The sequence below is a fragment of the Orbicella faveolata genome, unplaced genomic scaffold, assembly GCF_042242905.1.
Source record: "Orbicella faveolata isolate gen_17 unplaced genomic scaffold, um_ofav_v1 contig_46, whole genome shotgun sequence".
In the NCBI taxonomy this organism is placed as follows: domain Eukaryota; kingdom Metazoa; phylum Cnidaria; class Anthozoa; order Scleractinia; family Merulinidae; genus Orbicella; species Orbicella faveolata.
The window spans coordinates 4,294,589-4,319,037 of NW_028301576.1; the positions used below are offsets into that span (position 1 = coordinate 4,294,589).

Consider the following 24,449-nt stretch of genomic DNA (forward strand, 5'->3'; position numbering starts at 1 on the left):
TATCCATTTTTAAGGTGTTGTGGCATGTTGCTAGGTGGTATCGGGTGCTTTCTGGAAATTCAAGCCACACGTTAGTTTGACATGTTCATTCATACATATTCAATATGCAAATACCATACACGAATTTACCAGCTTCGATTTGAATGGGACGTTTCATGAATGGCTGGAGGAGAAGGTTACACCTCTAATTAATTTACCTGCTTGAAATTAACCGTGAGATATTAACCCCAGAGTCACTTTGCAAAGTTGATTTTACTTCTGCTGATTTTCACTGGCAACGCCGAATTTGCTAGCATTTTTCTTGGTGATCGTTAAGGTAGGGGTAGCCGTTACGGTCAACCTTTGGTATGGGTCTCGATCTTCGCTGTTCATCATATGTACATGCATTTTTTGTTTATTTATTATATTTTTCGATTGGTTTAATTAGATGTGTCGAAGAAGGATCTCTGATAGAGTGGTAAAGGTAATTTCTTTCGCTTCAATACTGGCAGCAATCTATTTGTATTTGACTAACGGCACTGGAAAACGTCTCTATCAAGATGAACCTAATAAGAAGATTGGTAAGTTTCTCGGCTGTCGTTCCAGCAGTGCTTTCGCATGGGAGTGCTGGATTCTCAGTAATTAATAAGGTAACATTGGGCAAACTTATTAGGCAATTCTTAGCTATCAGTTAAACAGGATTTGAGCTATTTTTCAGCTATTATTTAATTTTGAGGTCCTAGATGCGGCTTTCGGGGCCTGATACCGGATAGTTTGGTAAAAGCAACGGGATACAGAATGTATATTTGTGGGGGGAGGGGAGGGGGAGGGGAATTAACGGGACAGGGCCAGAGCTGCTACATTATCCCTTGATATCGGGTTGGAAAAGATCAAACGGATTGAAAAATGCAATAACGGAGTATTTAGGCCAAAAATAACGGGATATGAGATGCTTAGTCCCACCTAACGAGGTCCAATTTTCTTACTTACTTTAGTTGCTTTGTATCTTAGCAACGGTGTACATCTCATTATCCTAACAGTGTCGAGTAGGCTGCTTCTTATGATTTTCGAAGCATTTTCGAACTTCTAACAATTTGGACAAAATTCAACGAATACTGCTGATCACCTTCCGAAGACCTTGTATGACTGATACTGAAGCGGTCCTCGTTTAGAACTTTTTTCTGTATAGGTACCAACACAGTAACTGACCTTTGCCAACTTACCTATTTCTTTTACTCGTAGAAGGTGACACTCCACGAATATTTAAATGTTGATCTGAAACTTCATTTCTCCCATCGTGAAAAGATTAATTAATAACAAATGTATACAAAAGCAAACAATTGTCAAATACTTGTGAAATGTTCGTGGCTAGTCTGACGCGGCGTTTCGTCTCGGCCAAGAGACTCTTCAGAGACCTTTAGAATTCAAAGGCAAACTCGTTGAGCATCACGCCCAAAGTCCCGTTCGCAAATTCTTGATGTTGACAGTCTGGCCCTCTATCGCAGAAGGATTCCCAACCGTACGTTCACGAGTTAAATTTATACAAAAGCAAACAATTGTCAAATACTTGTGAAATGTTCGTGGCTAGTCGTGAACGTACGGTTGGGAATCCTTCTGCGATAGAGGGCCAGACTGTCAACATCAAGAATTTGCGAACGGGACTTTGGGCGTGATGCTCAACGAGTTTGCCTTTGAATTCTAAAGGTCTCTGAAGAGTCTCTTGGCCGAGACGAAACGCCGCGTCAGACTAGCCACGAACATTTCACAAATAACAAATGTGGTAGAAAAACTGAAAAAAGTCATTGACGAACACAAAACACGTGCTTCGTCCAGTTGAAAAGGCGATCAGCAAACTTGAAAAGCAAGTGAGTATGTAAAAGATCGTATATTTGAACTGCGGAGAAATGTTATGAAAGTCAACATTTGACTGTTGATATTTGAATATTAATGAATACAGAGTTTTTCACAGGAAAAGCTAATAATAAAGCTACCGATTGGTGGAGTATTGTTTGTTCTTTTGTTATTGAAACAAAAGTTTTCCGTTTTAATTTATGTATAAATAGCTTATTCTGTTATTCCTGTAATTTACTTTATGCGAATGTAACCGTCGGAGATTGATTTTAAGTTGTTCAACGTTGTAAAATCATAGACCTGCTTGATCATCGCATTTAGGTTATCAATTTAAGCAGCTTCATGCTTTAATTTCACTCCCGCAGCTGCTTAAGTTGGGTATTTTACTGCGATTATCAATAATGTCTTCACAAGCTTGAAAAAGGCGAGAAAATGCTGATTACGGCGGTGCATGTGCTAATTATTTTTGCCGTCTACGTTTCCGTGCCAGTTTGACTCAATCGAAAAGTTTCATCATTAACTTTAACGCTATCACTGTTGTTATTCATTGGTTGACGCGAACATCTAAACTGTGATCATGACAAATATTCATCGATCAACTTTGCAGACAAAGTCACGTGACGATAGCACGACTTAACTTCATCCCTTGGTCACCCATTCAAAGGAAAACCAACTCAACTCTTATGGCGTTCCGCGCGCAAGTGTTGTGTTTTGAATCGTGTTTTTGCATTCGCTTTCACATCCAGTCCTCTCAAACTTATTACATGTAATAACCATTGATTAAATAGCGTTTTGCCGTCATCTCTGTTAGAATTTTGGGTTTTAGTCTTGAATTATATATGCCCAAACAAATGTGTTTCTACTGTTTTTATGGCGTTACTTAAATTTCCTTCGTTTACCGCTGCAAAAAACCTGGTCTTATAGATTTCCCCGAAAAACGAGCTCCGACTAAAGTAGAATATTTACTACCAACCTGTCAAATTTTACAGAATTTCACCTTAGGAAACGCAAGAAAATTCACTGTTGGTTTTGCTTTTTGTGCTCATGTTAAGGTCATAAAATATCCGAAAACACTGACGTTTTCCTTCGAACGCGCGCAGATTACTTGAGCTTTCGTCCTCAGCGTGAGTGCGATCGTAAAACTATAAAGAGCCACCTTAAATCATAACTGCAAGCATTGTCATCTTCATCATTTGAATTTCCTGAGAATCATATTAATCCGTATTTTACCATTTCCCATGATGACACTGTCGACAAACGGCAACTAACCCCGTGCAGACCCTTATTTTGTAATAAGTGGTCATCATACCCCAGTTGTTCGAAGGCTAGAAAACGCAATCCACCGGATAAATAGCTATCCAGTAAATAAGTGTTAACAAAGCAAACCACGCCATCCACTGGATAGTGTCTGATTTATCCGGTGGATAGCGTTATCCACCTTTCGAACAACCCAGGCCACGAATTTTAGATCATTTAGCATGCAGGTTTGTAATTTACAAAGTTTTACTTTATTTAGAGTAGAATCTCCCACACAACGCGAAGATCAGGTTTCAAGCAAACTGTTGGCATACTCATCTCCCTCTTTCGTTCTTTCTCTGCTTTTTGTTTGTTTGTTTATTTATTTGTTTTACTTCAGATCGCCAGGCCGACCTCAAAAGGTTGCAAAGTGCATATGATGACGTAGATACCGCGTTACTTTTCATTGGGTATCCTAGGAGCCGTCACACACTGGTCTCCTCCCTGATGGACGCTCATCCGAACATAATGCTTGCTAACGAGTTGAATATGATAGGAATGTACAAAAGTCACCCTGAATGGAGTAAAAATGACATGTTTGATAAAATCGCTGCTCACTCTTATAACCTGGCGACTCATGGCCGGCGCGCACAGACCACAGAAGGAAATGCGTCGAGTTATCTACATCTGGGATACAGAGTACCAAATCAATGGCAGGGAACGTTCGATCATACACTCAAGGTAACATACCTGTTAAAGTAAAAGTTAAGCTGAGATTTTTTAAAGTACATTACTTGCTAAAAATTTCGGACGATTTTAATTTCCGACAAAAAAAGTGTCCGAAAAAAAAAAAAAAAAAACCGTCCGAAATTTTAAGCTCCCGAAATATTTACAGTACAATGTACAGTATTTAACTTTTAAGTAGCTCCAAAGCTGTTAAGCTTGGTCTTCACTAGCCACCCAAGAACAAGCGCAAGCACAAGCGCAAGCACAAGCGCAAGCACAAGCGCAAGCACAAGCGCAAGCACAAGCGCAAGCGCAAGCACAAGCGCAAACACAATAATTCTTATTTCACCGTGAAAGCGGCCTTGACGCAGGCATAAGCACAAGCGCAAGCACAATCACAGGGATCAAAATTTTTCTTTTTCCCTTTGCTTACGCTTATGCGTTTGCGCTGCAACAAGTGAAAACGAAATATCTCCCAGGCATAACACAAGCACAAGGATATTTACCACCTGTGGTTATGTTTGGCCAATAAAAACACTGGATCCAGATTAGCTCGCGCCTAAACAGTTTTCGAAATTGGCGGAAGGCTCGGATGATTTTGCTTGCACTTGTGTTTGCGTCGAATTTTGTTATCTTTTGGGTCATCCCTAGTGCTTGCGTTTGTGCTTACGTTTGTGGATGCGCTTGTGCTTGCGCTTGTGCTTGCGCTTGTGCTTGCGCTTGTGCTTGCGCTTGTGCTTGCGCTTGTGCTTGCGCTTGTGCTTGCGCTTGTACTTGCGCTTGTGCTTGCGCTTGTACTTGCGCTTGTGCTTGCGCTTGTGCTTGCGCTTGTGCTTGCGCTTGTGCTTGCGCTTGTGCTTGCGCTTGTGCTTGCACTTGTGTTTACGTCGAATTTTGTTATCTTTTGGGTCATCCCTAGTGCTTGCGTTTGTGCTTACGTTTGTGGATGCGCTTGTGCTTGCGCTTGTGCTTGCGCTTGTGCTTGCGCTTGTGCTTGCGCTTGTGCTTGCGCTTGTGCTTGCGCTTGTGCTTGCGCTTGCGCTTGCGCTTGCGCTTGCGCTTGCGCTTGCGCTTGCGCTCGTGCTTGCGTCGCTAGTGAGAACCAGGTTTTAGTTTCCTTTTCGAGATACGTAAGGGCATGATGGAATTTGTGTCGTGTTCTCTTCGGTGTTTTTATCATTTTACAGCTGTTGTTTTAATCTAATTCGTGTTTTTTACGCGTAAATTTACTTTAGCTATGTGAACACAAAGTGTCCGAAATGTTTGTCCTTAAATTAAAAAAAAAAGTGTTTTCGAAAATTAAACATCCGAATAAAACGTGCGAAATATTTTGCAAGCAATGTAAATGCTTTTCAATTTTTGTAGTAAAATCATTGTTCCAGCCCCGATTTGTAACCTTCGTCTTAAATCCGTTAAGTTCTGAGCCGATGTTTATCGACGCGACAACAACAACAGCAAAACAAAAGCAAAAGTAGAAACACAAAGTTTTCAGAGGGATATTCAGGTTGAAGAGAAACACTTTGGTTATACTTATTTATCATTCCTTACCAATTACATGTATCTATGGTTACTAACTGACATTTTGCTTGCGAACGGCGATGAGCTGAACTTAAATCTGCCAAAGTTTGCTCGTCCTCTTTCCTTTTCCTTTGCATCAGGCTTTTTGGCACTTTCATAAATTATGGAGAGGATAATAGCCAATATCAGGTCAATATTTTTGTATTTAATTTCAGTTCGCAACTTTTTCACCGCAAAAAATGTAACCGGTCTAGATGGGAAAATCTAGACCGCGGTCAATATCGATTGCAACTAACCAAACTCATGAATTCGGTAGTTCCCAGTCCTTGTGAAACATGGCCATAAATAAAACTTTGTATGCAATTTGAATTTAAAGAAACAAACAAACAAAGAAAAAAAAACATATTGATTCATTTGTGGTGACTTTAACAGATCCTGGGTGACAAAATCGGATGGTTTACAGCTTCATACCTATCCACGCAAACTGGCCGATCGCTGCTGAAACAAATGGAAGATGATTACAACATTAAGGCAAAATTTATTCACGTGATTAGGAACCCGTTTGACAACATTGCAACAATGGCTATGCGTCTGATAAGTGGTTTAAGAACAGCAGAGCATACAGAGAAGGTGAGTGCGATAACCTCTAGCAAATTAGCAGACAGTACACTGGTCAAGTCCCTTACAAAGTAGGATCTTTAGTTGTGACTTGCTATCTGGTACCCCGAAAGGGAGAGAGAGGCAGAGAGCGGGAGGGGGAATTCTTTGTAGACAACACGGGAAGGCGTCGCCCTTAGGGGCCTTTTTTTTTTTAGCCTAGCTGCATAAAAAAGGGTAAAGGTTTTTCGAGTTGAAATTAGGAAAAGGGTTGCGCTGTCATTTAGGTAGTAACAATTAAGACCACTTCAAAATATTTCGAACAGATACAGTATGCACCTTTTCCATGCAATTTCGAGTCCAACTTACACAGGCGATTTATTAAGGAATTATTATTTTTTTATCGCACAACGCTGAAGGTTCACCGCACCAATTGAGCACGTGTATACAAATACAGAAAATTGCAAATATTACTCTAATTTGAGCGCCCGAATTATCTTGACTCCCTTTTGAATTCGAAAGCTATAAGTCAAAGGGAATTTATTCGTTTGCCCTCAAATTTGGACAGTAGATAGTTTGACATATAAACAACAAAAACTTGTTTGCTAATTCTTTATTTTCACAGATTTTTTTCTCCGAGAGAGATTTGTCCATGATCACTCCATATTTTTTTAATCATATTTCGAAAATGCCCTGTAACCTTTCTCTGAAATTGCAGACACGTTTTTTAACGCTTTGAGTCCAGAAACTGACGAGCAAATAATTAAAAATAAGCGAAAAACAAAATTCGCTTTGACCTGTAGCTTTCAAAAGGTGATTCGGACGCTCATGTTAAGAGGTCGTAAAAAAATTCTACAATTCATTTTATTTCAAAGTTCTTGGCATAGTTTGATAGCCAGCTCTATAAGCTTTAATTTGGTATAGGGGTTTAGGTATCTACAGTTTAAACCGTGAGAGACCTCTAAAGGTATACGGTAACCTTAAGATATACTAGATCACAAAAAGTCTGGTCCCAGCTTTAAACGTTTATTTCTCGATTCAGCAGAATATTTCCAAGCAGATAGATTACAACATACGACGATATTTCAAAATAGCTGGGAATTGTCAGGCCACAAAGGAAGCGTTTGGGGACAGAGTTCTTGACATACCAGGCGAAGACTTTGTTCGGGACCCATCGAAGTACCTTCGGAAAATCTGCGACTTTCTGGAGATCCCGTGCTCCGAAGATTACCTTCGTGACTGCTCGTCAATCGTCGATCCTGTTCCTTCCATGACCAGGTCTCTGGTAGTATGGACACCAGAGCAAATTAAACAAGTGTACACCTTAATGCAACCTCTGGAATTTCTGCATTCTTATACCTTTGAAAACTGAATCAAATGCGGCACGAGTGCTTTATTGTAGACCGGACTCCAAAGCTCTGAAGAATATTTGGCCGTCAGCTTGTCATCTTCAGTCTACTTCGCAATATATACAACTTTTTAAATCTATTGAGGTTATAAGTTGGAGGCAATTTATAGTACTGTAGATATGTTTGGGATCCTGGAATGGGAGAGTATTGGACTGAGAATAAAATCTCAGCAATTCAAAGCACTCAGTCATTGACCGGGCCGATATCGTTATCAATTGATGCATGCCGGAAATGAGATGTCCGATGGAGATACGTGAGCTCACTGTCATAGCTAAGATAATTCGATTTCTAAATTGTTGGAAATAACTAAGCAATAGAAATAAGCCGACACGGGATGTAAGGAGAACACAACGGAGAAAAGTTTGTTTTAGAAAGAGTAACTGTGAATGACTTTCCACACTGCTAGAACCGGACGATCAGTATTTATGTCGTTTGTAAACGAGATCCGTTATACATGTTAACTAGACAAAGAAATGCATTAGCCACGATACGATACAATACGATACGATACTTTCTTTAACGTGGGGTTTAAGCTTAGCTAATCAGCTTGTTTACTGGTAATCCACGGCCCTAGAATACGTTAACAAGTCTTTTTTTATTTATTAAGAACTGATTTTTTTTTATTATTAGGTTTTTGGTATAGCTTATGCTATATATAACGGGGAGATAATAGGGATATTATATTTATGAAATGTTTTCTCGTAGCATACCGGCCATGCATGACACTTTGAACTTGAGTTTTCTTTTTGCACACATTCCCCTAAAGGGTCGTGCTCAAGTTCAAGCGTACACACTAATCACTAGCAACTAATCAAGTTACCCTTGGGATATGAAATAAATCGAAGTCTCTGCACAGCCGTTTCCAGTTTCTTCGGTATAGGGGAGCTTAAGCAAACCAGGATTCATTCCCGCCGCGAGAACGAGTGCGGAACGCGTGACTCACATTGTCCGTGCATTATGTCTAAAAATAACTTGAAGGAAATTACCTTAAATAAATAACTCAGAAAGTTACGAACGCCCCGTTGGCCAATTTACACTGAAGTGCAAATTAGAAATAAATGATAGATATATGGCCAGTCCCAGTGTAGTAATTTTCTCAGTCATTTAATAAATAGAGGATATTACACAGCGGTGCGAGGACAGATATGAATTTTACTTTCGAGCGCATCGAGTGAGTAAAATAATGTTTTTAACACAAGAAAATAAAATTGACCATTTTACAGTCGGTTCTCTCTGTGACCTGGCCTTTGAATGACAGCGAGGCTGGAGGTGACCTTGCTTTGATACAGACCTCTCTGCTTTTCTCATGTAAATGCAAACTAGTTAGCATTAGAACAACTTGATTTACACAACAAAAGCAGTGAGGTCTGTATCTAAACAAGGCCAACTCCAGCCTCGCTGCCATCCAAAGGCCAGGTCACTGAGCAGACAACCGTATAAAATGGTCTTTCATCATAGACCCTTTTCATAAATGGCTGCCAATTTAAAACTCTTTTGTATGTATTTAAATTAGCCTCACTAAACTCGTTTGGAAGTAAAAATTCTTTTGAATTATCAACTCAAGAACTAGGTTAGTCAGGCTAATTTTAATACTTAAAAAGGAATTTATAATTGGCAGCCATTTATGAAAAGGGTTATAACGTCTTCAAGCCACCGATCGAGTATTATATAGACAACCCGACTGACCGAAAAAGCGAGAAATGAAGTTATCAATATACTCATTAGTGAGGATATGGAAGATACGCCACTCGAGTTCCGGTTTAGTTTCGTGTATTTTCCGATAAAACACCGTGACTATATAATAAATGTCTTTTAATTATTCACGCTTCTAGCTAAGCTCAAAATTTAATTACACGTTAAAGACCATTTTGAAAATGTCACGCAACAGCATCAATTTTTGGTATTTTTCTTATAACCAAAAAAAAAGACCCTCCATAGATCAATTTAACATGCCGAGTTTAGTAAATATGCGACGTTTCACAAGAGTCCGTTGCAAATGCATGAAAATATGGCACCCCAAACTTGTCAATTTGTACAAATAAATGTATTCCGCGCTGCTCCGATCCCATATTTTGACGAGTTCGCGACGGATTCTTATGAGACCTCGCATGTTTACTAATTCCCGCATTTTAAATCGAGCGGACAGGCTTATTTTCTGTTTGAGTGAAAAAAGAAAAAAACGGAAAAGCGTGGCATTGTCATAAACTGTCCAGCAACTTTCTTTTCAGAACAACTCAAACCCAGACGATCTTTGTTACGTTATTAAACGTTGAAGAGCTTATGACCGAAAACTTCATAATTCTTTCATCAGCGTTTCATGATACTTTTCAACGCTGCACTGTGAACGACTGGAATCACTGCTCGTAAATTGTCCCGCAACCGACGTGTCACAGGAATTTTCGGCAACGGTGAAAATTGGTGTTTTTATTACTGGGGCTTCCGTTGGAAAGCCCGAGTCTTAAAATGCAAGCGTTTTGGTCGCCAAAAGGGGGGTTATGGTCCCAGGCGTTCCATGCGTAGGCCATGGAAACTGGGGACGAGAAACACGACATTCGCTCGCTCTTCGTGACAGAATGCGGTGTTTTGCGAAGAAAGTTTTGGCAAGAATCGCGCCTTATACGTTCATCTCACATACAAAGATTTCGATCGTTTTCAGAAAGGGTGGGTCGATGAATTTTGTTGCTTGAAAGCCAGCTAGGTAAGCAAAGTTCACGCTCGAAACGTTCTCATGAGATAACAACTGAGCCGATTGCGGTATGAGTTCAATCTACGAAAACACTGGCAAAAAATAGGCAGTCAATGACGTTGTGTGGCCGCTGCTGTTATTATTTAGAATATTGCAGTAGAACAAATCATACTGTAATAAAACGAGCTAAATACGGAAACGTTTTTGGACTCGTAGCTTCGTTAAAAACCTGCGACTTGTTTCTTGCACCGCGCAAAGTATCTCCAAAGTTGGAAAGTAAGACTTTCGGTAACTTGAATTAGATATCTTACCTTCAAATTAATTGGCTTTCTAGTAGGGTGCAGGAAAAAAACAATAGCGTGTGAATTTGGAGGGACATTGTGCGGGAGAATTAAACCTTCGATTGTGCGGGGAATTGTGCGGGATTATTGACGAACCAATGTTCTTGCCAAGTCCCAAGGAAAATCTGCATCGACTATAGTTTAGCCAGTTATTTCACTAGTAGTTCAAATATATTTAGCAGTCTTAGCAATCGCCAGTTCTTTTAGAAAACTGTGTCAGACTGCAAAAGAAAATCATGTTGCGTGACATGAACTAGACGAGCATGAAACCAAAATAAATAACAAAACAGAATGCCGCATCTTCCCTTATAAATGAGAGCCCTTTTTACAAATACTCCTGCCTTGATTCAATAAAAATATGTAGCTTGAATATTTCTTCATAAACTGCGTTAAGGGTCGCAAATTCTTGGAAGTTATCCGCAAAATACACAACTTGAAAGTTTATGCAAATTATGTGCAATGCAATTTGAGCCTAGTGACAGGACTGTTGTTTTCGCGAAGGAGTTTATCATGATTCGTTTTGGCTCTCTCGAAAGGGATTATTCGCTCTCCAAAGGAGATATGACTCTTGAAAAGGGTTTAAGATCGCAATGCGGCAAAGAAGCTCGGCTACACAATTTACTCGGATCATCACGACCAGTAAACAATTTCTGCTTGCATGGTACAATTTCTGCTAGCATGTACAAAGTAATCGCCATAAGTTGTAAAAAGACCTCGAAAATTCTTTGCAAACAACTTCAAGTTCTCCATCAATGCGTAGACAGCTGTGCTTCATTCTTGAACCAAAATGGTTTAAACTCACAACTTGCGATAGGATGAGGAGGATACTCAACGAAGCAGCTTGAATAGTAAATATCTAAGCGGAACTCTTGTGCTAAAATATCCTGATTCTTTAATTTGCTTTTATTGAGTCCAATACACGTTTTCATGAAGTACGACTTCATACTGTGGTACGAAGCCCGAGTAAACGCTCTTAGAGCGTCTAGTTTTGAATAATATATACGAGTCATGCGATTTTAAAGATAACACATGAATATTACTTAAGGCAGTTCAAAATGAATATTAAATACAACGCTCAGTCACTTTTTTGAAGTCTTCAGCATAACTCAATAACTTTTGTTTTGTAAAAAGCAATGCAGTTTATCTAAGGCTTGTACCGTGCTCACGTTGAGTTAAAATGATCACTGAGCGTATAATTTGCCAAAGAACAAAATCGAAGAGTTATTATCTGATATGCTTTACAATCCAAAGCTCTCCCGTTGCTAAGTTGTAAAGAGTGTTTTTCAGAAATGCTTGACACGCGTTTGTTAATCCCTGTCCTTCAGAGCCTTGCTGTGGTGTTGAACTATCACGAGTTTTGCGAATCCTGTTGATTGCAAACGTTGAACGTTGAACGTTCAATTCGGAATCCTTTGTCCTTCGTATCACAGTATCTACGGTTTTCGTACCTTTTTCTTCTTATCTTCAGCGGTAACTGAGCTTGAATATTGCCATTCTTCCTGATGTCTAGGGGAACAATAACCATAACTGTTAAAATTTTAAAGATAGCTAGTTTTGTCTTGTTGCTTGTTGGTATCGCTTTATACTTCAACATTGGAACACATTTATATCAGAAAGAACTTCGTCAAAGCAGGAGCATTGGTAAGTGAATTTTGTCCGGTTGGTATTGCAACTAAATGAGATGAACGTCTAATATTCACGAAGATAAAATAGGAAATTTTGTGTTTAAGGCACGACGACCAAAGTAAAGACATCGAAAGGAAGAAAAATAGTTATAGCACAACGAAGAAGTCGTAGAAAGTATCAACGATAGCTATTTATTTCCAATATTAGTTGTTGTGTTTTAATTTAACACGGACAGAAATGTCGTGGAAACTATCAATTCGGCCACTGTCCGGGTTATAATTTTTTTCTATTTTAATTAAATATGAAATAAATAATGCATAATTTTCCAAAATATGACTTCTGACATATTAAAAATATGCTAAAAAGCCGCTTTCTCACGCCTTGACACATGCTGGCCGGTAGTATGTCGATAATTTGTTTTCTTGGAAACATTTTGAAACTTTTGCCGTTTGTTATTTAGCGTTTGCACTAAAGTGAGAATGTTGTGTTTGCCACGAATAGGAGGCAGCTTTTTGTAGTTTTGTGTTCGATCGATTTAAGGATTAGACTGGATAACAAAACATAATCAGAGACAATTTTGCTGTTTGTCGTAATTAATGACAGCTCTCTAGGGGGGGCTGTTTCACTTTCCACTCATAAGAATATATAGAAGTATTCGTATAGGACAGCTTGGAAAGTTTATTATTTCAGTTGTTCAATTTTACAATCTGTTTACTATATGGGCTGCATTATTCTGTCTGAATAGAATTTTTATCGATTTTCACTCACACGTTTTACAATTCTTTCACTCAGTCATGTCTACAGAGGTCAGAACCTACAATTAATTTCGCTCGCTACCTGTTTCAAGCACCTGTTTTGGTTAAGGGCTGGGTTCGCTGTTTCTGTTGTTTATTCCATTGTTTTCTCAGCCAATAATGTTAAACCTTCTTCGAGGTTTGTGGCGCTTCTATTACTGCAAACCACGTGTCAGTCTCATTCGCCCACCAGGAGGGCCCTCACGCATTTATTCACCTTCCCCCCCCCCCGTCCCTCCTCTTCCACCCGTTAAGCACAAACAAATTGTCGGAGCCGTCATTCTCCTAGTAGTCACCAACAACGCATTCACTATGTCATAATCGGCCATTTTGCTCATGCAAATATTTCCTAGTTCCATTCCCTTTAGGGGTTAGAAGTGATCACTCGGCCAAAAATGGCCTCATTGATTCATAAAATAGATCAAATTTTGCCCCCACAAGGGACTGGAGCTAGCATTAGCAAAATGGTGTATCTCACCAAGTGCATCAATCTCCACTTTTCATTCACTCACTGAGCATTCACCATCCACACCAACCGCCCCTGTATTTAACTTCGCACCGATTGAGTATTCTCGAACGCAGCAATTACTGACCCAACCGTTTTACAGACGAACATAATTATCGTGGCTAAATGATAAAGAAAGTACTGGCATCTCATATATCCATGCAATACTTGCTTGCATCAGCTAATCATAACATGAATTGATTTTTCATTTATAAAACTTCAAACGGTTACAGTTAGGATACACAAAGGTGGAGAAAACTTTGCATTCTGTTTTTTTTTTTTAGATCGAGAATCCGACCTCAAAAGGCTGCAAGCTGCATATGATGACGTGGATACCGCGCTACTTTTCATTGGCTATCCCAGGAGTCGCCACACAATTGTGTCTGCGATCCTGGACGCTCATCCAAACATAATGCTGTCTAATGAGATGAACTTGATAGGAACCTACGGAAGGTTTCCTGGAATGAGTAAGACCGAGATGTTTGATAAAATCACTGCTCTGTCTTACCGCCTGGCCACCAAAGGTCGCAGATCTTTGACAATGCAGGGAAACGCCACATTTTACGTAAAAACAGGGTACAAAGTTCCAAATCAATGGCAGGGAACGTTTGATGGGACACTCAAGGTAACGGTTTAAATTTCGGAATAACTCAGTGTCTTATTGAAAAATACACCACTCGTAAAATTACTTCATATCGAAACTACACCCTAAACACGAGTGGTGCATTTTTCATATCCTCACCATATTTAATAGAGGGGAATGGTTACGAAGCCCAGCAAACATCAAAGAAGCAAACAAAGATGCCAAGATTTATGTAAGAAGGTCCACGACTGTGCACAGTCTTTTGTTTTATGCTCATACACTATATATACGTGAATTACGTAGCCAAAACTTTGCTATTGGTTAGCTTCTCAGTCAGAAGTAAAAAGCGGTTTTGCACTCGTACCTTATCTTTGAGGCCTTTCAAATTCTTTTTCCAACAGCTTCATTGATTTGTACAGCTGCGAAGTTGTTTCATGAAGTGATACGAGAAAGAACGAAGCATAAAGCTTCAACCGCTTCACATCTATATTGGCGGTTATTTTGAAACTTTGAATTTACTTCATTGAGGTAGTTGCGAAATGTTTACATTTTGTAATGTCTTACATGAAACAGGGTCGAAACGAAACAAAAAACGCAAACAAACTCTCGAGAGTGCGCAGCACGGACTGAAAATCATCTGTAATGGATGCTTACACCGACCCAGATTAAGTTTCTAAAAGCCGAGTTATAATTTTCACTACACTTGACAGATTCTGGGAGACAAGGTGGGATGGTTTACTGCTGCGTACTTAGCCAAGGAATCGGGCAGATCGCTCCTGAAACAAATTGAAGATGATTACAACCTGAAGGCCAAATTCATTCACGTGATTAGGAATCCATTTGACAACATCGCAACACTAGCTATGCGTCTATTGGGCCTGAGGACGGGAGAGCACACACAGAAGGTGAGCACGGATGTTTAGAAATATTCTCCAATTTACAAAACTGCGTGCGTTGCGAAAAAGATTTGAATAATAAACACAATAGCCTCCATTGGGTGCGAAAATATCCTCGAATATTTGTCCTTGGACATTACCTGTTCCTTGAAGCTCACAGTTTTCCTCGAGCTACGCTCTCGGAAAACTGATCGCTTCTCGGAAGAGACAATGTTCGCGGACAAATATCCTAGCATATTTTCGCGCCACATAGAGGCTATTGTTTATATACTGAAAACAAAGACCATCAACCTCATGAACAATGCTCTCCAGCTGATCAGCAGGAAAGAGAAGGTGACCACATATAACTCCGAAAAACTCGCTCTTTACGGCGGACATTTCTTGCACACAAAATTCCGCGGGCAACTACCGTAAACCTCGTAGGGGTTTTTAAATGGGCTTATAAACGGAGGGGCCTATATCCGAGGGGGCTTATAACCGGAATAAAACAAAACGGTTTCGGGCGATAGCTCCTAGTGAAACGAATTCAAAACAAGGAAAGTTAGAGGGGTCTTAAATCCGGGGGGGGGGGCTTTTTTGGTTTACAGGTAGATATGCCTATAACTTGGGGGGACTTATAAGCTGGAGGGGGGCTTATAAGCGGGAGGGGGGCTTATAAGCGGTAGTTAATGAGACCCTGCTGCTGTACAATTTAGTATAAATTATTAAAGCCACACCCACACAGGGGGAGGGGCAGATCTTTTGCTGGTTAGATGCAGGAAACAGAAACAAAACACTGATTATGGTGGCAAAACATGGGTGGCAGGGAAGACAGAGCCTATCTTCCCTAGAGTAGCGGCTTCTCTAGGGGAACCTATGTTACTAAGGGGACCAGAAGAGGGGCGCCCTTCTGTGAGGACAATAGGTCAGATATATATCTAAGCGAATTCGCAAAAACATGCCCGCTAGACTTTCGGCTGGATTCGGGCTTCGCCCGAATCCAGGCTAAGCCAGCGACCTTAAACCCGAGGGGGGCTCCGTCAAGGCTAGGCTGGGCACATGGCCCAATGACTGGCCTATCTGCTGGTGGTTTGCTGGGGGCCAGCTGTCAAAAGCAGCGGGGAGGGGAGGGTGTCTTTTACTGACATTCCCAACTAGCTAGAATTTGAGTTTTCAGTGTTAAATAAGCTTGATGTTGACTGTGTTTCTGGGTATTTTACTCGGTTGTTTGACCTTGCTTGAGGCTTCTGTGTTGACATGACACCCTGCTGGGGTGGCCCATGCCACGTGCATGCGTGATTGGCCAATCTCCTAGCCAGGGGGGTGGTCAGAGGACTTCTGGCGGCTGGGACTGTCTTTGAGTCAATGCGGGCATGTTTCTGCGAATTCCGTTAGATATATATATATCTTATGGTGTTAATTATTTTTTGAATTTATCAGCACAACATTTCCAAGGAGATTGATAGCAGTATAAAACGATATTTCGGTATCGCTGGGAACTGTCAGGCGACAAAGGAAGCATTCGGAGACAGAGTCCTTGATATCATAGGCGAAGATTTTGTTCGGGACCCACCGAAGCACCTTCGGAAAATCTGCGACTTCCTAGAAATCACGTGTACCGAAGATTACATACATGATTGCTCGTCAATAATTGATCCTGTTCCGTCCATGACCAGATCCTTTGTGGTGTGGACACCAGAGCAAATCAAAACGGTGTACACCTCAATGCAGTCACTAGAATTTCTACAGAAGCAGTCGTACACCTTTGAAAGTTGAACCGAATGGAGTACAAACAGGACGACATTACACCTTCAAACTTCAGATTTTCATCATCAGTCATCTTTGTTTCTACTTTAACCTTCATCCTACTATTTGCTATCAAAGCTACCCGAACGTGTAAACTTAGGATAAATATTAGGACGTAGATGTTTGGGTTTCCTAGACTGCGGTGAGACTGGCCCGAGCAAACCAGATCTCAGCAAAGCCCATGGCCAGAACTGATGGATTCTGGGAGCATGCAACGGTGTTAGTTTAAGAAAATCTTAACTGAAAAGCAGTTTAAGTTCCGAAATATACCTAATGGTTCTCTTTAACTGATCCTGAGGATTTAAGTTGGTATCTCTGGGAGTGGTTTGAATACGAAGTGCTTAGTTTTAGTTTAAATCACCTGGGCGTCGCCATGTTTACTTTATCGTAAATTATGACGTCATTGCGCGGTCAGAGATCTCATGATGAACATTTCTCGTCGGAACTGTACAAATTCATCCGAAATATGAACTCTAAACGATAAAGAAGCACTTTTATATCTCATGATTCACGCAATGCTGCATTTCAAAAACGTCCAACCGCGCTATGACGTCATAATCTCCCATCAAGCTTTGCAAAAATAATCTTGGGGGAACGCGGGAAATTTAAAATCCTAAAATAGCAGAAGTGGGACGCCCAGCATTTAAAACAGGCTAAGAATTATCTACTATAAATCACAGAAACTTTAACTCAAACACCAACTTGTGATCTCGAACAAAACCGTATTTTTTAGTCCAGGTTCCCTTAAACGCAATAAATGATTAAACACTGGGTGGCTTTTAATAATTCTCGTAGGCAAGATTATCCATAACTGTGAACAGGAGCCATAATCGGGGACAGAGACCGTAAGTCTTGGGATCCGCGCGCACCTATGATATGGAACAATTTTTTCTATTTTTAGAACAAATTGCGCCATCCTGACGTCATATATCCGCGCGGATCCACGCACATGTCGGGGGCTCTCGCGTGGATGTTGTCACGTTGCGTGATCAAATGGTGATAGTTGAGAGACCTTGAGATATTATCTTGCGTATTTTTCATAGCGGTGACAAGGAATAAGGTAGGGAATACGAACCAGGGCGCTTATATGTAATTTTATGCTCTGAGCTAACGGAAAAGGTGGGTTTTTCAGGGTCGAAAACAAGACTTCAATCTCGCGCTGGGAATGAATAATAAGATCTGCTCGCGCTGTACGCGTATGTTTTTGCGTTTGTTCTGACTTAAGAATATAACAAGAAAACTCTCTACTCTGGTATCGAGTTAATTTGTGAGTTTCTCAGACAATGGTTAATCATAAACAAAACCTGTTTTGATGGTTTCTTATTGTTTCTGCTTGTTTGGTGAGTTTGCAAAAGTTTTTGAAAGGAAAGTCTGACGCGTACAATTAGCTCATTTGCACAGTGCAGCTCGTGCACTTTCAAGTCCGAGTCGGTGTTTTCAATTGTCAACAAATCTTGACAAAGATTTCCTTCGTTATCTTTTGTGCTGAGATGCTGCAGCAAATTTCACGAACGCAGAAAAGGCTACTAGCACCATGTGTGTTTCTTCAACATAAGCATAGTGAAGTTTGAAATGAGAATAGACAGGGAGTTTTGACAAGTCGATCAACAAAATCGAAACCGTTATTCGAACTCAGTTGATTAAAGAAAGCGTCATCGTAACTTTGCTGATTATTTCTGCTTTATTCACATATTTTCAGCTTAGCTTTTAATATGTTCTCAAACATTTATCAATTTTAAACATATTTAAAAACTATAGAGTTATTGTTTGAGTTCGATGTACGTTTTCACACGAAAGTGCGGCGGAAGTACAATTTGTCATGTTTACTGACTGTACAAAACACGCATCGGCGGGCGCTCTCATTCATTGACAACAGAGAATTTACTGGATTTTTACACGAATAAAACTGATCAGTGTCTACGGACGTAAAGTTATCGGACCTTGATGAAACATCAAGCGTTGCTTACAATTCAGGCGAAACTCAAACTGACCAAACTAGCAATTATTTTGTTTTACTTTTCAGTCGCGATAGACTGGCAAATTCCTCGCAAGCGTGTGGCAAGAGGAGCTAGGAAACTATGAAGTCCTGGAGCTCTGCTATATCTAAATATATCTAGCTAGTGTTTTGCTGTGTAATGGAAAAGCTGTTAATCTTCAACATATGTGAAATTTAAAGTGGAGTAATGTACAGCTCATGTAAAAGAAGCATCCGTAGGAACACAACTTGGTCAGCGCGATATATATAAGCTTAAAGCGGAACATACCTAAATTCGACGCTGTCTTACTTCACTCAAACTGGAGCGGCTTACGATGAAAATACTGAAGAAAAATTCCAACGGACGTAAACGCGTTGAGTTGTGGGCCAAAAACATGAAAATGTTCGGGAATTTCGGGCGCCATTTCTCCTGCGCGACATCCGCAAAAATCCTCGCAGCATGTACGCGCGTGTGCCGCAGGCGATGGCGCAATTTGTTCTAAAAATAGAATTATTGTCCCATATCATGGGGACAACCCCAATACTAGAAATGGCGCGCGCTTACGGTCTCCGTCCCCGATTATGGCTCTTGCTGTGAAATTATTTAAAATTGCCTGCCTTGCTCTCGCATTGGAGTTTTGGGCTTACTGGTTTTCTTTAAAACGTTTTGCTCACCTCATCAATTTTCGCAATTTAATACACATTGAATAATGCGCGAAAGCTGGCCTCAGAAAAAAAAATACTAGTCGCTTTAATTGGGTAACTGCTGCTACTGCTGCTATAAAGATGTGATTTGTTAAATCTTATGGATAGTTAAGTCAGTATCATTACTAAAAGCCCACTGAAACGCAGTTATATTTGAAATAGACAGTAGCAGGTGTAGTAGCAATGCTATTTCACACGGCCAGCAACTGTCAGGTAACAAAGAAAGCATCAAAAGACGGCAAATTTCTTGACAAGTATCTTCGGAAAATCTGCATTAGAATTTCAGCGATAGCTTAACCGAATGGAGCACAGTACAGCTGCTAAGAGCTCGAACACAACCCTACCAGCCTGGTAAAGATTATATGATGAACAAAGAAGAAACGTTTGATTGTTATCCTGGGTAACTCTCTTGCTATAAATAAAGAATTACCCAAAACGCAAACCAGACCTTATCTATTTCCTGACCATGTGTCTCACAAGGTTTCTGTTTACGTTTGGGTGGATGGTTTGGATGCTAATTTCTAACTAATCAATGTAAACACCACAAACTGGAGCCAACGGACTATCTACAGACCCTCTATGCTACTACTCTCTATGCTTCCTGTCAATCAACAACCTCCCTTCCTCAACTCACACAAAATCTTTTTGCTGCAAGGAGCTAGGAGCAGCGTGACCGAGTGATCAGCGCGTCGGACCAGCGGTCCCGGGTTCGAGTGCTGCTCTGACCATTACCTGGATTTGTTTCTCGGTAGCCCCGAGTTCAAATCCTCGGCCATGCTTGTAAATAGCAAGCTCGTTTGCCTCCGGCCAGTGGGGGACTCTTAACAGTGTTATGTTCAGTTTGAATTATTTGTTTCAGTTGCTTGTTCAGCCCCACTAGCCTTTGTGCTACAAACACTGCCGAGGGAAAATAAAGTTTTAATGAGTAATATTTTATCAAAAGAAAATCTTGAGGAATTATTTTTTATTCATATCAGCTAAAACAAAACCCAACAACAGTGAGATCGATATCAAAGAAAAACAAGGATGTTTTCAATTAAATATTTATTAAAAAAAAAAAAACGCAACAGTGTATGTATAAATGCACGGAAAATGAGGGGAAATTCGATAACACTGTCGATCGAGTGCTTACAGATAAAAGGCACATTCTTTATTAAAGTTCAAAAAGTAACGGATCGTTTGTTTAATGTAGACACCTCAGTTGGTTTTACTTGGAATAATATTAGGATATAGCCTTTCCGCTGCTTCATGGACCTGCAGAGCGACGCTTTCGTCGTGAACAAGAACGGCATCAAGGTCTTCTTTACTGAGCACGAGCATGTCCACATGGGTGACCGCGCGGAAAGACACTTGATGGGGACTGGCGTGAATTAAGCATCTTTCACCGAAGTACTGGCCTTTCTCTAATGTTTCAATGACTTCCGGTGGATCTTCCTCAGTGACGACCTCTATCTAAAGGAAATGTATCAGGCCATAATCTTATTTTCAATGCTTTTTATTCTTTCTACTAATTTGGTGAACTTCTTACGAAAAAAGCCTCTCGAATAGATCATACAGTCGCATTTTCGGAATAGGACTGGAACTAACTTGCAATCGAGGCTAATGCGCGGAGTCTTTTCGAATGTGAATGAAATTAAGACAAAATCCGAGAGCAAATCGAGCAATTTCAGTTTTTAATGGACAAAAATCTCGTACCAGAATAACTTTAAGTATAGTACAAGTGCTTACAATTTCTAAAAGCTAACGATATAAACACTTGCCTGACATAACACCAAAAACAATTTCCCATGGGAACTCGAGAAAATGTGTTTCAAAGTACAGAGAAATACATGTAGACCAATTTCTATATATTAAAATTCAGCCTAACACAATAAACCTCAGCCCGAGGCTCTGTTGAATAAACCCCCCAAACTCTGTAGTTATTCCCCAGAGCCTCGTATTGAGGTCTATTGTTTTAGGCTGAATTTGAATATATCGAAATAGGTCTATTGGGCGATCGAACACTGGTTAATAAAATTTCATCATTAGTTTCATTTCACAAGTATTTTCAAGTGTTTCATATGAAGTTCAGCATTTGTTTTTGAAATTTGGTGCTGTTAAAAATGATTTCTATTGAGAAGATATTTAAAACAGTGGCACGGAAGTTTGCAATACAATGTAAATAGTCTTGGTACAAAGTTTTTGTCCGCTCGTTACTCGAACTCGTGGTGGATTCCTTCTTAATCTCTTTTTAATGATAATTCCCCGCATGAGCCTCCATTACAAGCTAGTTCCATTCCAATACCGAGAATACGAATATAGCCTATTGTATCCGGGTTTGATTGTTTTGAGGACAATTTTGAAGACAGAATCACAAAGTCCACAAAGTGCAAGCTATGGTTATGTTGTGAACAGCTGTCTATATTTAATTCTTCCTGCCGGAAAATATAGTAATAAGGTGCATGCAGTGACATTGTAAGATTCGAATTCGGTAAGATGACGTTGTAGGTTAACAGGACAATTGAGCTTTTTGAAAACGCTTCCAAACGGAGAAATTTGAAAACGCCGGACGTAATTGACGGAAACATTTGAAAACGGAGGTTTTCGAAAGCAATGATCTCCACAATCATATAATTAATTAATTAATTAATTCTAACCCTCAAGGGTGCACCCAAGCATTTCCAATGCCAAGGATTGATGCGTTTTCAAATTTCTCCGGCGTAGTGTGGAAGGAAAACGTTTTATACGTTTTCGGAGTGAAAACTGCGTTTTCAAGTTTCTCCGGAGTAGAGCAGATGGGGCCTAATATAGATCAGTCTCGCGATTGCCCAAGTCAGATTATGGGTAACCAAATAAAACTCCTTACCAGTCCCTTACGGATAATGAACATCTCTTGTCCAATGTCGCCTCTACGCACAATGTATTCATTTGCAAGAACGTGCGCTGGTGTTACTTTGGTACACAACAGACGAATAAAAGGAAGGTTTGTGTGCTCGAACAGTGGAACCTTTTGAAAGAAAATACAAATAAAAAGCAAGTAAATAATTATAATTCAGTTGAAGTCTAATGATTATGGCTTGTGTGACATAGTATTGTTCTAAATGAGGGTTGAAAGTTCTAAAATTGGTAACAAATTTGGTAGCAAAAACCTGCATTTTCGCAATTCGGCCACCTTCTTCTTAGCTTCATTGAAAAAGGTTTGTCATAAGACAAAATTTCTCTTCTGTGGTATTCTCCAAAGAAGGTTTTTTATCCAGAAAAGGGAACATAGAGTGACCAAAAGTCCTGTTTCTTTAAAGACTTCTAATATAACATGCGACTTATTCTTCTTAAGAAAATATATAGGTCGGCAACAAACATTTTCACCTTAAAGTAAGTATAAAATGAAGAATTTAACAGAGAACGTAGCAATGACACTTGGGGATTTGGTCCTCACAAAAACTGATATGCAAGTAGAACGAAGTCTGTATACGAGTCAAGTGGCCCATTCGAACAAACCGGAGCTTATCCCGGTTTCTTAAGCATGAAGCGACTAGGAATACTTCTACTCCCCATGGATGGGATTCTAGCCCATCGCAGCGTTACCCCCAGCATTAAGATTGCTGGCACCCATTTATACACCTGGGTGGAGAGAGACACTGTGAGAGTAAAGTGCCTTGCCCAAGAACACAACACAATGTCCCCGGCCAGGGCTCGAACCCAAACCGCTCGATCTGGAGTCGAGCGCACTAACCATGAGGCCACCGGGCCACCAGGGGGTGGACAATTTGCAGACGAATGAAATGAGCAATTCCAAATGTAATAATAGCGAAAGAGTTTACCGCATAGAGGATGTCTTTAATCATTCCCAGACAGAGTTCGCCGTTCATACAGAGTGGCATGTCATAAAACAAAGTGCTATGCTCAATGCCCCTAAAACAAAATCAAAACAGTTGGGCGTTGTTATGAGTCTTTGACTGGAGCAACACTAGAGAATCGAATTGATCACGGTTAGCCGAGTTGAGTAGAAGGTCCATATGGTATCGTATTATGTACACCCAAAGTTAGAACCAAGTACCAGGCTATCCATACACTGTATCTCAGTGCAAACACATCTTTTGCTCAATCCTCCGTAGGAAAAAAGATGGCGACTGGTACATTTTACCCATAACTCTTAGCGCACGAGGTCTTTAACAACGCCCATAAAATTGTTCAGAGCAATTCTAACATCTTCCAACCTAGCACGCACAAATATTACAAAAATATGGTTTTCCTTGCGCCTAATGGGTTGTTTAAGGTTCGCAAGGTATTGTGGTAAAATATACAGCCGCCATCTTTTTCCAACGGGGGATTGAAAACAAACTAACTGTGTACTTTATACTGTTAAGACCTGGCTGGGCATGAGCCTGAGAGAAGGGTTTGAATCCAGACAACATTCTCCTCTGTTGATGAAGTCAAAGTATCCAACGAAGGGGACAGGTAGGTTTAATGATATACACTGGATAAAATCCCTTCGGCATGGGTTACACATGTATGTGCGACACCAAATGATATGGTTTTTAGCCGTTTTCGCCAGAAAAAGGGTATCGATTTTGACCATTTTGGTCTCAAATAGCATATGGTTTTTGCACTCTAGTCTCGAATTAAGTACATGTTATAGCAGAAGCTACTTTTTCACAATCATCCATAACACAATGAACAAAAGCCCTTCACAAACCTTTAACATAGGTATGAACCAGGGAACTAATCTGATAAGGCAGGTCTGAAGAAGGGGGGTCAAGTCTTATAGAGGGTATCGAATTTTTAGTCAGGTCATAAATAGAGCAGCGAAAATCACAGATTTTGGTCTTTAATAGGGTAAGGGTAATGGGAAGCGGGCCGCGTACCCCCCCCCCCCCCCTCCTGGGGATAAAATAAAGGCTTTTCTTTCATTTCCCAGCCTTCGTCTTCCTACCTGGGTTTGTACCATTCCTCTGAACTGTAATTGAAACTTTTTTTGACATAGAAACTGAATGAAACTTACAAGATTTGCGAAAACAACAAAAAAACATATGTTGCCCGTCTACAATCAAAGTCGCATAAAAGAATGCCATCGAGGTCAATCGAGTCAGCGTAAACTAAACAAAATTGTAGCAGCTCTCGTAAGCTTGTAATTCTCTTCATTGTTAGCAGCTGTTATTGTTTTAGGGCTAGGGGCATTGTTTCTGTTGTTTGTTCTATTGTTCTCTCAAAGGGTAGCAAGCTATTCATGTCAGACCTTACGACAGCTGCTACATCAC

At 40.2% G+C, this 24,449-nt stretch overlaps 3 protein-coding genes across 3 annotated transcripts in view; 2 read left to right on the plus strand and 1 right to left on the minus strand.

The window, feature by feature from the left end:
- The first annotated feature begins 416 nt into the window (after positions 1–416).
- LOC149098039 (uncharacterized) lies at positions 417–7,286 on the plus strand. Its single transcript, XM_089278803.1, has 4 exons — positions 417–560; positions 3,467–3,807; positions 5,743–5,940; positions 6,950–7,286. Exons 1-4 carry the CDS (start codon positions 428–430, stop codon positions 7,277–7,279), a joined length of 1,002 nt encoding a protein of 333 aa, XP_089134929.1. The 5' UTR covers positions 417–427; the 3' UTR covers positions 7,280–7,286.
- A 4,346-nt stretch (positions 7,287–11,632) lies between these two features.
- On the plus strand, positions 11,633–17,779 carry LOC110050978 (uncharacterized). The gene is made up of 4 exons (XM_020756951.2): positions 11,633–11,984; positions 13,553–13,893; positions 14,562–14,756; positions 16,167–17,779. The coding sequence occupies exons 1-4, from the start codon at positions 11,846–11,848 to the stop codon at positions 16,500–16,502; spliced, it is 1,011 nt and encodes a 336-aa protein (XP_020612610.1). The 5' UTR covers positions 11,633–11,845; the 3' UTR covers positions 16,503–17,779.
- A 1,862-nt stretch (positions 17,780–19,641) lies between these two features.
- LOC149098040 (uncharacterized) overlaps positions 19,642–24,449 on the minus strand; it is a 63,139-nt gene continuing 58,331 nt past the window's right edge. Inside the window, exons 43-45 of the mRNA XM_089277543.1 lie at positions 23,013–23,103; positions 22,058–22,198; positions 19,642–20,664 (exon numbers count right to left, since the gene is read on the minus strand). Of these exons, the coding sequence (XP_089133669.1) occupies positions 20,410–20,664; positions 22,058–22,198; positions 23,013–23,103 (487 nt within the window). The 3' untranslated portion in view covers positions 19,642–20,409. The remainder of the gene's footprint in view (positions 20,665–22,057; positions 22,199–23,012; positions 23,104–24,449) is intronic.

Coding starts and splice junctions, on each gene's coding strand:
- LOC149098039 (XM_089278803.1), top strand. CDS start 428: ATGTGTCGAAGAAGGATCTCTGATAGAGTGGTAAAGGTAATTTCTTTC. Junction 561..3,466: donor TGAACCTAATAAGAAGATTG/GTAAGTTTCTCG, acceptor GTTTTACTTCAG/ATCGCCAGGCCGACCTCAAA. Junction 5,941..6,949: donor CAGCAGAGCATACAGAGAAG/GTGAGTGCGATA, acceptor TTCTCGATTCAG/CAGAATATTTCCAAGCAGAT.
- LOC110050978 (XM_020756951.2), top strand. CDS start 11,846: ATGTCTAGGGGAACAATAACCATAACTGTTAAAATTTTAAAGATAGCT. Junction 13,894..14,561: donor CGTTTGATGGGACACTCAAG/GTAACGGTTTAA, acceptor TACACTTGACAG/ATTCTGGGAGACAAGGTGGG. Junction 14,757..16,166: donor CGGGAGAGCACACACAGAAG/GTGAGCACGGAT, acceptor TGAATTTATCAG/CACAACATTTCCAAGGAGAT.